General features: G+C 55.9%; 3 protein-coding genes across 4 annotated transcripts; all 3 read right to left on the bottom strand.

Moving 5' to 3' along the window:
• Positions 1-1,896: 1,896 nt before the first annotated feature.
• On the bottom strand, positions 1,897-3,554 carry LOC135579484 (C-X-C motif chemokine 13-like). The gene is made up of 4 exons (XM_065062966.1): positions 3,440-3,554; positions 2,844-2,979; positions 2,305-2,388; positions 1,897-2,199 (listed from the first exon to the last, which is right to left on the bottom strand). The coding sequence occupies exons 1-4, from the start codon at positions 3,498-3,500 to the stop codon at positions 2,103-2,105; spliced, it is 378 nt and encodes a 125-aa protein (XP_064919038.1). The 5' UTR covers positions 3,501-3,554; the 3' UTR covers positions 1,897-2,102.
• Positions 3,555-3,898: 344 nt separating this feature from the next.
• LOC102092103 (C-X-C motif chemokine 13) lies at positions 3,899-5,794 on the bottom strand. The gene is made up of 4 exons (XM_005504297.3): positions 4,897-5,794; positions 4,554-4,683; positions 4,299-4,382; positions 3,899-4,203 (listed from the first exon to the last, which is right to left on the bottom strand). The coding sequence occupies exons 1-4, from the start codon at positions 4,958-4,960 to the stop codon at positions 4,179-4,181; spliced, it is 303 nt and encodes a 100-aa protein (XP_005504354.2). The 5' UTR covers positions 4,961-5,794; the 3' UTR covers positions 3,899-4,178.
• A 145-nt stretch (positions 5,795-5,939) lies between these two features.
• LOC102095140 (platelet factor 4) lies at positions 5,940-14,418 on the bottom strand. 2 transcript variants are annotated; one of them, XM_065062940.1, is made up of 4 exons: positions 13,553-14,418; positions 7,641-7,770; positions 6,785-6,868; positions 5,940-6,288 (listed from the first exon to the last, which is right to left on the bottom strand). In XM_065062940.1, exons 1-4 carry the CDS (start codon positions 13,686-13,688, stop codon positions 6,276-6,278), a joined length of 363 nt encoding a protein of 120 aa, XP_064919012.1. In that variant the 5' UTR covers positions 13,689-14,418; the 3' UTR covers positions 5,940-6,275. The 2 variants fall into 2 exon arrangements, with proteins under 2 accessions (XP_064919012.1, XP_005504369.2); XM_005504312.3 differs by lacking the exon at positions 13,553-14,418 and adding an exon at positions 8,398-8,978.

Raw genomic sequence — 14,418 nt, forward strand, 5'->3', positions numbered from 1 at the left:
CATCGTGGCGTTCAGAACCGTTCCGTGGTCTGGGCGTTGGGTCGCGCTGCGGGACTCCCAAACCACACTCACGCTCTCCAGCTCCCGAGGGCGGGTTTACAACGGTGCTGAGCGTCTGCAGCCGCCGCGTAATCCCCAATTTGGGGCTTTGGAGCCCGGCTCTCAGCACCCAGCCCACGGGATGCTGGGTCCGAATCACCAGGAAGAGTTGGAGACCTCGAAGGTTTGTATCACTGGTTTCTCTGGGGGTTGGGTCCTGGGAGCCCAAAGCCTTGTTGAAATTCCAGGTTTCTCTGTTAGTTTTTGGGGAGACACTTGCAGGGCTTCCAGGCTGTGAGCAGAACGCAGCAGGGGCTGCTGGGCTTTGCTACCAAAAGACCGGATTTAAACCCAGCAACACAGCAGAAACCTTCGTTTCCACAATGTTATTTTCAGCTTCCAGCACGGAAAGCTGGCAGGAGCTCGGGATAACAGGGTGAAGTGAAAGGGGTTTGGTTTGAGTTTGTGATTTTCAGTCCCACCCAACTCAAATCAAGAAGCTGCATCAGGAACGTCACCGAGGTGCGATCCGCGCCGTTGAGGGCTTTGAAAGGAGGCTCATCCCAAACAGCGACCGACCCCTCCATCCGCCCCGGCCTCCTGCGTGATCGCCATTCCTCTGCTCCTCACTGAAGAACGGCACCGAAGGCCTAAGGGGCGGGTTAAACCTGCGGAAGGACGTTCTCCCGGCGGGCGCGGAGCTGGCGGGGCCGGCGCACCCCTAGCGGGGCAGACCTGGACACAAAACCAGGCTGGCGGCCCCGCGCTCGCACCGACCGCGGCTCTGCTGCTCCTCCAGCAAAACGAGAGCGGGGCAAAGGGCGGGGGGGCGAGGCAGAAACAGCATCCGCAGACAGAAAAATGACAGTGTTAACGCCTCCAAAGATTTCCTTTGTGCTAGGAAAAGGGGGTTGACTCCACAAAGGGTATTAAGAGACAGCACAGTTTGCTGTATCTGGGGATGACAGACGTCAGGAGTGTGGTTCTTGGAGCGTGTCTGAAAAGAAGCGTGGAGGCTGATAAATTTGGGGGTATTTGGGGGTATCTAGACAGCACTGATGGCAAAGCTCACCAAGTGACGCGACTCTGGTCTTCCTCCCCTGTCCCGGCAGCCGCACGGTGTCTTTATCTCGCAAAGGTTTAGCGGTGAGGGTTGGAGTGATCCCGGTACGTGGTCTCGTGCTCTTTGTTAAACCGTTCCTACCATTTCAGCATTTATCGAGTTTGCATTTGTCTGTATTTGCCTTTGTTCCAAAGAAAAAAAAAAATCACACAACACCAAAAACCTAAACCCAGCCCACAGTGTCTTTCTTTGCAAGTGAGATGTTATACGACTCCGGCTTTCTTTTCCATGTTGAATCATCATGTTGTCTGTTTCCTTCCTGAACAACTCAAACGTTTGCATGTGCCAGGTTAGCAATGCCCTCCGTTGATAACTCAGTGGTGGAGCAGAGCCCAGGCTCCCCCTCCTGCCCCCGTTTCCACCCCCGTGAGGACAAACAGCACGAGCCCCTCTCCCCTCTGCTTTCCCAAAAGGATCCTTTTGTCTCTCTCAGAAAGAAGTCGTGTTTTGGGGAAAGCCCCAGGCCTCGGTGCAATCCCCCCTCCATCCTGTAATTATACTTGGCAATTAAAACTCACCGAGAAAGCAAAGTCGCATCGGTGGGGACCTGAACACGATACCCATCAGCAGCTCCACCCTTTGTGAACCGTGGAGCAGCTCGGGAAGGGGGTGTCCCCAGAACCCCGAGCTGACGTTTGCTCCCCTCTTCCAGCGGTGCCACGTCCAGTCCATCTCCCCCCGCCCCAAAACCCCAAGTTTTCACGCAGATCCGCACAGACAGAGCTCCTGCAGGCGATGGGAAAGCACGTTCATGCTTTTATTAAAGGCACAGGGACAGCACAGGTGCCCGAATCGGGGGGCAATGCCGGGCGCACGAGGGGAAAGCCTTGTTTTTGGAGGGGGGAGCTTGGGAAAGCTCCTGCCCCCCGCCAAAAACACCCAGGGCCGGGAGCAGAGCAAGCACGGTATCTCAGCGCTGGGAATGAATCACTGCGGCCGGTTATTGATTGCTGTGTGCGGACGGGGGGAGAGCTGGGGCAGGGCGGGGGCAGCACCGCTCCTCCGCCCGCCCCGCCGCCCCCTTTTTGGTGGCATTCCTGCAGGTTTTGAAGGAGAAAAGAGATAAAATAAAGTGGTGGGGCTGAGGGGACCGTCCTGCCAAGGCGCCGGGGGACGCCGCTTGTTTTCAGGTCACCGCTTACCTCTGCAGCAGCTTGTGCAGCAGCAGCTGGATCCAGGCGGCCTCGGGGGCCACGCACACCTTCCTGTTTCTCTTCAGGGTGAGGCTGCAAAGAGACGAGACCCCTGAGCCCCCTGTAACCTCGGCCACACGGCCCTTCCAACCACACAGCCCTTCCAACCACACCTGTAACCTCGGCCACACGGCCCTTCCAACCACACCTGTAACCTCGGCCACATGGCCCTTCCAACCACACCACCGGCCGCCCAGAATCCCCTCGTGCTCCCCGACACCCTTACAAGGGGGTTTTACTGCCTCAACCTCAGCCATTGGGGATAATTCATATTAAATAATACTTATAATAATATAACATACCTATATTTTTATATATATAATAATAATTGTTATTAAAATAAGCAGTGGGACCCTGTACAAGAGCCTGGGCCTGGCCAGAGTCACCGCAAGGTTTGGGAGATCGGGGGTACACAAGCAGCCCTCCATTTTAGCACTGAAACACGAACAAGCAATCCCGAGGGATGGCTGGCCGGCTCTCCCACTTACATGATCTCCTTCCTGCGGCAGTGGATGCCCGGCGGCGTCACGTCGATGGCGAGGATCAGCCCCAGGCTGATGACGCGCGCGGTGGATTTGATGCACTTGCACCTCATGTTGGTCAGCAGGCTCTCCAGGGACAGCCCTGCGCCCGCGCCGCGGCTCCATCACCTCACCGACCCTTTACAACGTACGCCCATACCCGCCCGCCAAGCGCTCCGCTTTCACACAGAGCTCGAAGCGAAGCAGCTTAAACCCATCAGGCAGATCCCCCCGCTCCCAGGCAACCCCATCCAGCTTCGCCACCCCATTTAAAATCATAGAATCACAGGAGGGTTTGGGTTGGAGGGACGTTCCCAGCTCTCCCAGTGCCACCATGAGCAGGGACATCTGCACCAGCCCAGGTTGCTCAGAGCCCCATCCAGCCTGGCCTGGGGTGTCTCCAGGGATGGTTCATCCACCCCCCAGAAATCAACCAGCTCACAGACAGGTGAGAGGAAAATCCGAATGCTTAGAGAAGCCCATGGTTGGCCCCATCCAGAGCACCCAGTGCTTCTACCTAGGGATTTGGGGGGGGGACAGACGGACTCCCCAGGGTCACTCACCGTGCCCCGGCACCGCACTGCTGAGGAGCAGGGCCAGGGCCAGCGCCGCCGGCAGCCGCATCCTCACCGCCCGCCCCGAGCCAGCGCCGCGGGGACGCTTTATAGCCGACCCCACGGGGATTTCACAGGCTGGGAAACCGGGGGGACAGGAGCTGACCCGCACCTCCACTTCCCCCCCATGCTTCCCCCATCGCACGTGGCCCACGCCACCCCCAGGGACAAGAAAGCAGAAACCATCACAGGTGCCTCCCAAGCCAAATGAGAAAACAGGAGGGACTCTTGGCCCCCGCCTCGCCCAGGCAAGATCCAGGAGCAACCGAAGTAGAGGTGACTTCCTGCTCGCCCCTGGTGTTTGGAGGAGAAACGCCGGTGACCCCTGCTCTGCTCCCCACCCCAAGGGACTGTGTGCCCTGAGCATCCCCAAAACCCCCAGCACAGCACAAGAAGGGACACAAGTGACAGGGACCAAGAGCCATGGCCTTTATTGGAGCTGTGGTTGTGCCCTGGGGGACACCCGGCTCCTTGCTGGTGGCACAGGGACCACGGGGCGCATGGTGGGAGGAAGGGGACAGGGGAGCAGCGTTCACAACTGCTTAGGTGTACAAAACACAAAGAGCAAAGGGGCGCAGGGCATCACGCAGCAGCACGCTGCCCTCCGCGCCAGGGCGAGGGGACAGCGGGGCGGGGGAGCCCAGCTGTGGGCCTGGCACATCTGGCTGTCCCATCGGCAGCAGCTTCCTCAGCGGGGAGCCGCTCTCTTCCTCCTGCCAAAAGCAGAAGGAGGAGAAACGTGTGAAGTCTGGTCCCCAGGGGATGCCCCGCGACCCCCCCGGTTTGCTGCAGGTGGAACAGAGCTTACAGGTTCGGGAGGTCCTGCAGGAGTTTTCTCACCCAAGGGGTGTCAGGATCCACGCAGACCCTCTCAAGGCTTTTTAGCTTAATCCTGAAAAAGCACGTGGGGTTTGAGCACAGCCACACAGCCCCTCCTCCAGCGCAGGGGCTCCAGCACCCGAGCCCCCTGCTCTTCCCATGAAGAGCACAAAGCTGCAACAGTTAATAACTCGGGGAGGAAGGGGGGGCGGAGGGTTTGTCGCCCTCCCCAGCAGCCACTTACAGGACCTCGGGGCGCCGGCAGCTGCTCCCCGCGGGCCGCACCTCCACGCTGCTGTATCTGCGCGGGGGGATGAAGCTCCTGGTCGTCTTGGCGCAGCGGCAGCTCAGGTTGCCGTTGGCTTCCAGGAGAGCTGTTGGGAGCGGGGGGCACACGGCCGCGGCTCACGCACCACCCAAAATCCCCCCACCATCCCCAAAACCTCCCCAGGCACCGCAACTCCTGCTGGGACCCACTTGCCAAAGAACCTCGGTGACATTTAACCCCCCAAGATGCCACCTCCGAAATAGCTCCCCCTCCCTTCCTCAGCACCCTGCAGCCCCAGCCTGGGCACGGGGACCCTCACCTGCGTCCCCGGGGGGGTGTGTGGCCAGCAGCACCCCCAGGAGCAGGGCAGCCCGCGCCGCCATGCCAGCCCATCCCGCCCCACACGCGGCCCCTATTTGAGCCGCACCAGAGGAGAAGTGAGCGGCGGGAGGGCCCGGGCTCGGGTGGGTTTTGGCCACGCTGTTCCCTGCTGACGCTGCTGCCTGCACTTGCAACGCTGACGATAAAAAGCGGCTCCGGACTTGGCTTCCTGAAAGTGGCTCCGTTTTCCCCTTCCTACGAAGCCGGGTCTTGCAAAGATATCGTCAATTCCCCCCACGCTCCTTTTTGCCTGCCTGCAGGTTTTCTTGGGCTGTTTTTCTTCTTTTTCTTTTCACGATCAGATATTACTCATTCCTCCTAACTCCAGAATTCCCCCTTGCAAGGCGCATCGCAGCCACAGCTCTGCTCGCTCTTTGCTTTGGCTCATTCCCCCCATGACAAATCACCCCAAAGCTCTGTGGAGTGACCTCGCACCCACCCTCTCTATTTCCTTATGAGCCAGCGCTGCTTTAGAAAAGCCTTTCAGCTGCCCGCAGACCCATCGCAAACAGCAGTGTTTGGTGTGGGGTGCACCGGCTCAATCACTTGCCTGCTTGCTCACAAATATCGGGCCCTAAAATGGGCACAGACAGAGCAAAGAGGCCACAATGAGGTTGTGTTCCCCGCCAGCCATGCTGGGTCTGCTGCGAGTTGAGGGCCGGGACACCCATCCGTTCATAGAATCACAGCATGGTTTGGATTGGAAGGGACCTTAGAAGGTCCTTTCCCGGCCCTTGTCTCATTCCTCCATCTAAAAGGGGTTTTCATCCCCCAGCACACCTGCACTGCCCTCGTCCTCCTACCCATGGTAGAAATACCTCACCTGACACACATTCAAATGCACGTTTTAATGCCCTGGTGTATCTGTGAAAGAGCATCAGTACAAGAGTGGCGGATGCAAAGGATGGTAAATTCAACTGCAACACTGCGGTTTATCAAAGCTCTGCCAGGTTTCTTCGAAACTAGGAAATCCAGGCAAAATACAACAGCAAAAAAACCCAGGTTTTATTTGACTTGAGCTCTCAGGACAGACCACGCCACGTGGTGTAATTAAAAGCCCGGACACACGCTCTGTTGATGAGTGTTTCATGCCAAAACCAGTCACAATGTCATTCCAGCAGGGACGGCAGCAGCCCCCACAGAAAAACACTGTGAAATCTAGAGGTGAGTAAATAAACGTTCACGATCACGCTGATCCGGGGACACCCCCGGAACCCACCGCGGGGCTTCGGGGAGGGACGCGGGGCCAGGCGTGAGCAGCCGGGCTGGCACCCCGCCGGCGCGGGGCTCCCGGACACAACTTCCTTAGCGGGAAACTTATCTTTTCTTCCTGCGAAAAGCAGAAGGAGCAGAAAAGTGTGAATGCTGGCAGAAAGCGGCCCCGGGGGAGGAAGCTCCGGTGCAGCTGAAGGAAGTCACGGCTGCTTCCCCGCCACAAGTGTCACCCGTGGGGACATCTCCCGGCCACCCCTGTGCTGTGCCAGCTGTCCCAAACGAAGTGGCTTTCTCAGCCGAGCATCAACACACCAATGCACTCGCGATGGCCACATGCTGCTCCCCCCACCAATTTCGCCCCCCCAAAAATACAATATTTTTTGCCAAAGCGTTTTTGGAGGCGCAGCGCTGTGCTCCAGCAGAGGGGAGCACTGCCCACAGGGGCAGCATCGCCACACCACCGCTTTGCACGGCAATTCTCACCCCGCTTCATCTTGGGAAGGGGTCCCGTGATCCCCCAGCACCCCCTGAGAGCGTCCCCAGGGCCACAGACGTGAGGGGACACTGTCCACGGCCACCGGGGCCACGGGGATCTCCCCAGCTCCACTTACGTGCTGGCGATGCGCTTCAGCAGCTTCTTCACCCAGGGGGCGTCGGGGTTCACACACACCTTCCCCGAGGGCCTTAACTTAATTCTGCAACGCAGAGGAGAGTCCCTGAGCGCTCCCTCGGGAGGCAGAGGCCGGGCAGGCGGAGCTGGTCCGCCAGGCTCAGCTCCCGGTGCGCCCCGCAGAGCACGCTAAGCTGCTTGCCGTCGGGACAACCCGCGGAACGGTCAGCAGAAAGCGAGAGGCAACATGTTCCCGTGCAGAGCAAACACGGCCCCAGGGGCTGCTGGGCAAAGCTAATTTTCCCCTGTAGATTTACACAGACAGGAGCTGTTGGTGACAAGGCTGGATTAAGGGCAATGCATCAACAGCAGGATTGATAGGGCTGTGAAAACATTATACCAGAAGACACAAACGCATCAGTGTCTCACACTTCAGCTTAACTTAGTCCCGGCAGGAGTAACGAGATAAGGGCTTGACCCAACATGCTGTTTGCTCTCGGTATCAACAGTGGAAAAAGTGGTTACAGCTCACCCTGCCTTGGTGTCTGAGGGCTTGATTCCTCCACACTGCAGACACCCCTCCTAGCACGCTCCCGTATTGGAAATCACTCTTTCCCCTGCTCAAAAGGGTTGTTTGGGTCCTGGGGACCCCAGCACATGAACTCCAGTGCATCTCCTCCCCCAGAGGCAAGCTGATGTTTTCCAGCCCCAAGGCATGAGCAAGCCTGTTGGCGTTTTTGTAAAGCTTTGCTTTCCAGAAGGGGAGCAGAGAAGCACGGCAGCAGCAGCAGGAGGTGCAGCCCCGGAGCCGGGGGAGACAGCAGCTTTCAGCCCCGTGAGCCGCTCATGCCACCTACATGATCTCCGGCCGTCTGCAGGTGCTTCCCACGGGCCTTATCTCGATGCTTTCGTATCTCTTCGGACTGATGTAGTCCGAAGTCGTCTTGACACACCTACAGCTCAGGTTTCCGTTCACCTCCAGGATGGCTGAGAAAGAGAAAATGTGGCAACTTACAGAGAGAAATGGTGTCGTTTAGAGAGGCAGCAGCTCCAAATCTCCCTTAGCGAGCCAAAGAAACTGTCTCTTTCCATAATTTTGGTGACAACACCTCATTATCTGCACCTGTACCTGGATACCTTACTCTTACACAGGTCCTGAAAGCTGAACCGTCTCCTACCAAAGGAGGAAGATCGCGGCTTTTCCTTGGCTACAAGAGAAACCTCGAGCTAAGCATCCAGTCCCTGGCTCCTCCGCTGCATTTGGGCATGGGATGCAGGCAATGCCATCCCATGGCCAGGACCACGGGATGCAGGTGATGCCATCCCATGGCCAGGATCACGGGATGCAGGTGATGCCATCCCATGGCCAGGATCACGGGATGCAGGTGATGCCATCCCATGGCCAGGACCACGGGATGCAGGTGATGCCATCCCATGGCCAGGACCACGGGATGCAGGTGATGCCATCCCATGGCCAGGACCACGGGATGCAGGTGATGCCATCCCATGGCCAGGACCACGGGATGCAGGTGATGCCATCCCATGGCCAGGACCACGGGATGCAGGCTGGGACCTGCCATCCACATCACCTCTGCACAGATGCCCGAAGCTCACCTGCGTGGGCTGCGTGGGACATCAGCAGCAGCAGCAACAGCCCCGGGAGCACGGGGACTCCTGTCCCCAGCCCCACCAGCACTCGCATCCTGGCGGCAGGCTCGGGCCCGAGACGGACTGGGGAGCGGGTGAGCAAACACCCCTATTTATTGGGGAGGGTCACGCTCCGACGTGAGCAACGAGGTTCAAACTTCACCCGTCACATCTGGCCAGCGAAGCGTGAACAGTGGCGATGACATTTCTCGGATGCTACCCGCGCCCGAATCAGAAGCTGAGTTTACACCGTTATTGATTAAAGCCAGGAGTTGGGGTGAGGGGCAGACCTGGATTCCACACACCCTGTTTCTGATTAGCTGGCTCTGCACAAATATCACCCTCGGCTTCCTTTAGCATTTACCCCTCAACCACCAGAAGAGCCCAGAATCAAGTCAGAGCACAAACCCCATGTAAGCAGGGGGTTTTTAAATACACTCAGATATTTACATATTTCTTTCTTAGTGCTATAATTCCCCCACGCTATTTTTGCTCTCTCTTACATCATCAAAAATGCCTATCACTGTACCACGGAAAAATAATACAGAACTCTGCTTTGCATTTCCATTACAGAATCACAGCGTCACCGAATGTCAGGGGTTGGAAGGGCCCTGGAAAGCTCATCCAGCGCAATCCCCCCATGGAGCAGGAACACCCAGATGAGGTTACACAGGAAGGTGTCCAGGCGGGTTGGAATGTCTGCAGAGAAGGAGACTCCACAACCCCCCTGGGCAGCCTGGGCCAGGCTCTGCCACCCTCACCCCAAACAAGTTGCTTCTCAAATTTAAGTGGAACTTCCTGTGTTCCATTTTGCACCTATTGCCCCTTGTTCTGTCACTGGTTGTCACCGAGAAGAGCCTGGCTCCATCCTCCTGACACCCTTTATATATTGATCCCCAGGAATGAGTCCCCCCTCAGTGTCCTCTTGTCCAGCTCCAGAGCCCCAGCTCCCTCAGCCTTTCCTCACACGGGAGATGCTCCACTCCCTCCAGCATCTTGGTGGCTGCGCTGGACTCTCTCCAGCAGTTCCCTGTCCTGCTGGAACTGAGGGGCCACAACTGGACACAATATTCCAGGTGTGGTCTCCCCAGGGCAGAGCAGAGGGGCAGGAGAACCTCACTGACCTACTGACCACCCCCTTCTAACCCACCCCAGGTACCATTGGCCTTCCTGGCCACAAGGGCCCAGTGCTGGCTCATGGTCACCCTGCTGTCCCCAGGACCCCCAGGTCCCTTTCCCCTACACTGCTCTCTAATAGCTCATTCCCCAACTTACACTGGAACCTGGGGTTGTTCCTGCCCAGATTCAAGACTCTACACTCGCACTTGTTATATTTCATTAAATTAAATTAAATTCAGACCCTTCAAACTTAGCACTTGATTGTAAGGGTAGAACACTGGACTAGAGGAGCTCTGAAGATTCCTTCCAACCCACGCCATTCTGTGACTGTGTGGTGAAAGCATCCTTGGGCAGGCCGTGCTGACCAGGGGTCCCTGCCCTGGCCCAGGGCTGGCTCTGGACAGCCAGTGCCCAGAACGGGCTGGGCTCTGCTGCTCCGGGCAGTGGGTCCACAGCAGCCGATGAACGGAGCACAGCGGCGGTTCCCCTTCAGACGTGCCCTCTCGAGTCACACCGAGACACAGATTTTCACAGCAAACCCAGCCCTGGCTTCAGATCCCAAGTGATGCTCTTGGGTTTCCCCCAAAACACCGCGCTGGTCCTCGAGCCGCTACGAGTTTCTGCTTCGGGTAGGAAAGGCGAAAGAGATGTGGACACAGCGAGAAAGGAGAACTCAGAGATACTGTAATCCCAGGGTTTAGAAATTGTCTCAATAGCAGTCACGGTGGTTTGGGGGTCTGACTAATGTGTACATTGATAAACACCGGGGTGCTTTCTCGGGAAGGAAAAGCTTGCAGTCATTGCAGCAGCTCATATTTGTGCCGAGTGGTAATTCTGAAAAGAGGGAAGGAGGGCAAAGATCTAGACTGTGACTACATTTAAACTGACCGCTTTCTGGATGCCAGTAATTCAGAAAAGTGTCCCTCGCATTGATCTGTGGGCTTACCTGCCTCAGCATCAACCAAAACTACTGTCCTAACAACTTCTGTGTTTTCTGCAGCACTTGGACCTTCGCAGGCAACAGTCTGATTTGAGTCATTTTTAGCTTCTGTTATTTTTTTATTGGCTTTTTTTTAAAATACTCACTGGATCCTCCAGACACTCTTCCTATGGCATCTAAATCATAGCTCCACACAAACGTGGTGCAAACACCTCCCAAAGGCCACAACTGCTGCAGGAAATAAGTGCTCTGCTGTGTATCATTGCTGCACTCCTGTGGCCCTTGAAATGCTTAAAAACATGTAATTTAGTGGCATGGAGCCACAGAAAGCCTCAGGCTAGCTCAGCAACGTTAAAGATTTCCTTGAAGACACTGAAAAACAGGTGACGGGAAAGGGGAAGGGAGGTAGGCAAGCTGTGTGTGGAACGGAGAAGAGAGCTCGTGCTTTTCAGCAGAGGGAAACTGGAGGTTTTACACATCTGAGCCCCCTCTGAAAGATGAGGATGGACAACCCATCACAGCATCTCCAGACACATGAACCAGGGATGGAGCCCTTGGTCTGTAACAACGAGTTGACTGAGGTGGGCAGAAGCCCAGTCCTGGTGTAAATGCCACGGAGACGCCGGCTCTCCTGCCCATCAGCGAGGACCCACCTGCTCTGCAAGCCAACACACGAGGATGGACAAGAGGCTACATCATAGAAACACAGGATGGTTCGTGTTGGAGGGACCTTCCCAGCTCCCCAGTGCCCCCCCTGCCATGAGCAGGGACATCTGCACCAGCTCAGGGTGCTCAGAGCCCCGTCCAGCCTGGCCTGGGATGTCTCAGGGATGGTTCATCTACCACCTCTCTGGGTACCCGGGCCAGGCTCTCACCACCCTCAGGGCAACAATTCCTTCCTCATGTCCAGCCTGAATGTTGGAGGCGCCTGTGGCAAGCAAAGCGATGCTGAACACGGAGCCTCTCAGCCATGCCCAAACTGCTTGGTTTATTTCACAAGAAAGCCAACTTTGAGCACAGCTTTCCTCTCCCCACGCTCACCCTGCGCTCCTGGCAGGAGAGATCCAAACTGGTTTTTACCAAAAGAAAATAAAAATAAAAAAAGAAAATTACCCCTCAAAGAAACCCCAAGTGCAGCGAACTGTCACCGCGCTGCGGTTCGCGGTTCAGCACCAAGGATGAAGGTGCCTCCTGCGGAAACCTGAGGGAGAGCTGCAGCCACACCTGTCCCAGCGCCCGCCAGTGCAGCTCTGCGTGAAAACGCAGGCAGAGGCGCCCAGGACCCCAGTACTGCGTTGGCTTCCCTCGTATCATACAAAAGCGCGTCTCAGCCATTTCATATGGCACCCGATTTCTAGGCCAGAGCTCCTTCCATGTCCTCCATCCCCTTGTGCCTCCAACAGCTCTCAAACATGTTCCCAAAAGCTTGTGTTCATTTACAGACATATGAAAAAAGCCTTCTTTAGCCCTTGTTTCTCCTGATGTCCCTTCTCCCTGTTGCGTTTTAATGAGAATATTTCATTTATACAGCTGGCCTTCCTTTCCTCCAGGCCTCCTGTTTTGGACTTGAGCTTCTCCAAGTGACACGGTAAACCCTACTTACCCTGCTGCACTGCGCCCAGTGGAAATCTTAAGGGCTTCAGCTAACACCTTTTCACACGCTTCTCAATGCGCCCCCTCAAAAATAAATACTACAGACATTGCAGAAGACTCAGACCATTCACATCACCATCATCCACAGGCTTTCACATCATGGTTTTGGGAGATAAAACCCAGCTTCTCCCATGCGCTTGGCCACCACGGCATGAGCCGCTGAGGTGGCCGCCCACATGAATTTGCACCCCCTTGGCTCCCAGGGGTGACGGAAGCACCTTCTGATGGGTTTTCAAGAACCACAGTAAGCTGGATACCCCAAGAAACGAACAAGTGCAAGGCCATCCATCAACCCTGTCCACAGCTCCTGCAGCCCTTGCATGTCTCAAAGATGCCTCTTCAACCGGTGCCTATTTCAGTTTGAAATCTGGTTTGATTGGGTGCCTAAAGCACAACAAACCAAAGCAAACACTAGCCCAAACTTGCATAAAGTGACACCGACACAAGGGTACAGCCAAGGGGAAGGGAACAAACGACTGGGACATGTGGGTCTCCAAGACCATGAGCTGGTGGTTGTCATCTCAGACACAGCTTCGTGGAGCCTTATTTGGACTCAGGTGCAAACCAGACAGCGCTTGCTGCGGCAGGCACCAGGTATACAAGTGACATTTCAACATGAGAGCACCAGAAATAGCCAAAGTCTAACTAAACCGGTCCAAAATTAGGTCATTCAAACCACCTATCAAGCTCACCATCACTCACTGTCTTTGAGACAAGGCTCAGGGACTTGCTGGTGGCGTGGCATGAGGACAAGATGTCACTGTTTTGCTCATTTTTGTTGGGGGCAGAGCGGTGTGATCACACCTGTGCTCTGCATACCTGCACCATGTGAAAAACCTGCTATGGGCATCTTTAAAAGCAAGGCTTAAGTCTGTGGTCTGCTTGAGGGCTAAAACTGGGGATACAGATGGTAAGAGGGAGGTATGTAAGAGAAAGGGTAAGGAAGAAGGAGAAAGGCTTGGAGCAAGATGAAAAGCTCAATCAGGGTAAGAGAAATGAAGGGAAACCTGTAAGAAATACAAATTCAATAGTCCTGCAGCGAGCGGGCGCTTTCTGCCGAGGGGAAAGCGTCGTACATGTTCAGCAGCAGGTCAGAGCACATCGCCCGGAGCGGGGACAGTTTCTGGGACACCCCGTCCACCCCGGACATGCAAATGGCCCCAAGCAAGGGCAGGATAAAAATCCCCGGGCTGCTGCGCTCATTTGCACTCGCTGCTAGAAAAGCACGCCGGAGAAATACCCCGGCACCCGACGCTTCTTTGCCTGGAGCTCTCAATTTTCTTCAAATAAGCGTTAACCTGGAATTTACCTAATGTGAAGCAGAGAAGCAGCGTTATTCCTCAAAGTTTCGATGGCAAAGCGAAAACAAAAGGAATACGCTAACGCAGGAACGAAACCCAAGGGCTTTACCAGAAAGCGGCGGTGTCGGCAACTCGGCTGTGGGTCTCAGCTCCTTCTCCACAAATTTGCATGTGGGTGCAAGCGAAGGAACCGGTCTAGACGCTGCAGGTGCCGCTGGGCGAGCATCACCGTTAGCCATTTGCATAGGAAATTCATGCGATGGCGAGGGCTAAACCTGCCCCGGCACAGGAGCAAGTCCACCATGAGTTAAAACGAAGTCAGGCTGCGACAGGGAACGAGGCAATAAATTGCAAGACGGGGTGTTATAAGCAAGATGTGCCCATCAACATGGCCTTGATGCTCTCATTGCATCCCCACAACAGAAAGAGGACGTTGTGACGCCAGTCAGAATGCTCCAGCGCTTAATGAGACTTAGGCAATGGTGTGAAAGAGAAGGTGGTAAATCTGAGCGGCGGGATTGCATCCCTCGCTCGTCCCGCAGCACGGCGGAGCCGGCGAGAGGCCAGGCATGGAGTGTGGGGCGGCAGCTCAGGGTTCAGCAATTGCACCGCAAGCTGGGTGACTGGAAAAGGGCATTGGACCCACAGGAGTGCTGAGGTATGGAAGGAGTCGCATGAGCTTGAATGCTTGTACCCAAGGAGAAAAAAGGTGCCAAAAATGCCACAAAGTCCAGAAATACAACAAAGATACCAATGTGCAAGCACATCTCCCCTCCGTGCCGAGGGGGCAGTCTCCTGAAGGCACGTTCTAGTTGCCTGAGCCGAATGACTCACAATTTGGATAACTTAGTTAGGCAAACATGACCACCAGACTCCCAAGGAGCTTTACAGCAAGGTGCCCTCTCCTCCTCCTCAGAGTCTGACATATCAATCAAGGCAGCCAGAGACTGGCATGTTTGTTTAAAGTGGTATTTT

The sequence above is a fragment of the Columba livia genome, chromosome 4, assembly GCF_036013475.1.
Source record: "Columba livia isolate bColLiv1 breed racing homer chromosome 4, bColLiv1.pat.W.v2, whole genome shotgun sequence".
NCBI classification, from domain to species: domain Eukaryota; kingdom Metazoa; phylum Chordata; class Aves; order Columbiformes; family Columbidae; genus Columba; species Columba livia.

Excerpts from the sequence above, each read along its gene's own strand:
- LOC135579484 (XM_065062966.1), bottom strand. The coding sequence starts at position 3,500 with ATGCGGCTGCCGGCGGCGCTGGCCCTGGCCCTGCTCCTCAGCAGTGCG. Across the intron at positions 2,980-3,439 it reads CAGTGCGGTGCCGGGGCACG|GGCTGTCCCTGGAGAGCCTG; the intron begins GTGAGTGACCCT and ends GCGCGGGCGCAG. Across the intron at positions 2,200-2,304 it reads CTGCACAAGCTGCTGCAGAG|GAATGCCACCAAAAAGGGGG; the intron begins GTAAGCGGTGAC and ends CAAAACCTGCAG.
- LOC102092103 (XM_005504297.3), bottom strand. The coding sequence starts at position 4,960 with ATGGCGGCGCGGGCTGCCCTGCTCCTGGGGGTGCTGCTGGCCACACAC. Across the intron at positions 4,684-4,896 it reads ACACCCCCCCGGGGACGCAG|CTCTCCTGGAAGCCAACGGC; the intron begins GTGAGGGTCCCC and ends CGCTCCCAACAG. Across the intron at positions 4,204-4,298 it reads CTGCAGGACCTCCCGAACCT|GAGGAAGAGAGCGGCTCCCC; the intron begins GTAAGCTCTGTT and ends TGCTTTTGGCAG.
- LOC102095140 (XM_065062940.1), bottom strand. The coding sequence starts at position 13,688 with ATGCAAATGGCTAACGGTGATGCTCGCCCAGCGGCACCTGCAGCGTCT. Across the intron at positions 7,771-13,552 it reads GCCGACACCGCCGCTTTCTG|CCATCCTGGAGGTGAACGGA; the intron begins GTAAAGCCCTTG and ends TCTCTTTCTCAG. Across the intron at positions 6,869-7,640 it reads TGCAGACGGCCGGAGATCAT|AATTAAGTTAAGGCCCTCGG; the intron begins GTAGGTGGCATG and ends TCTGCGTTGCAG.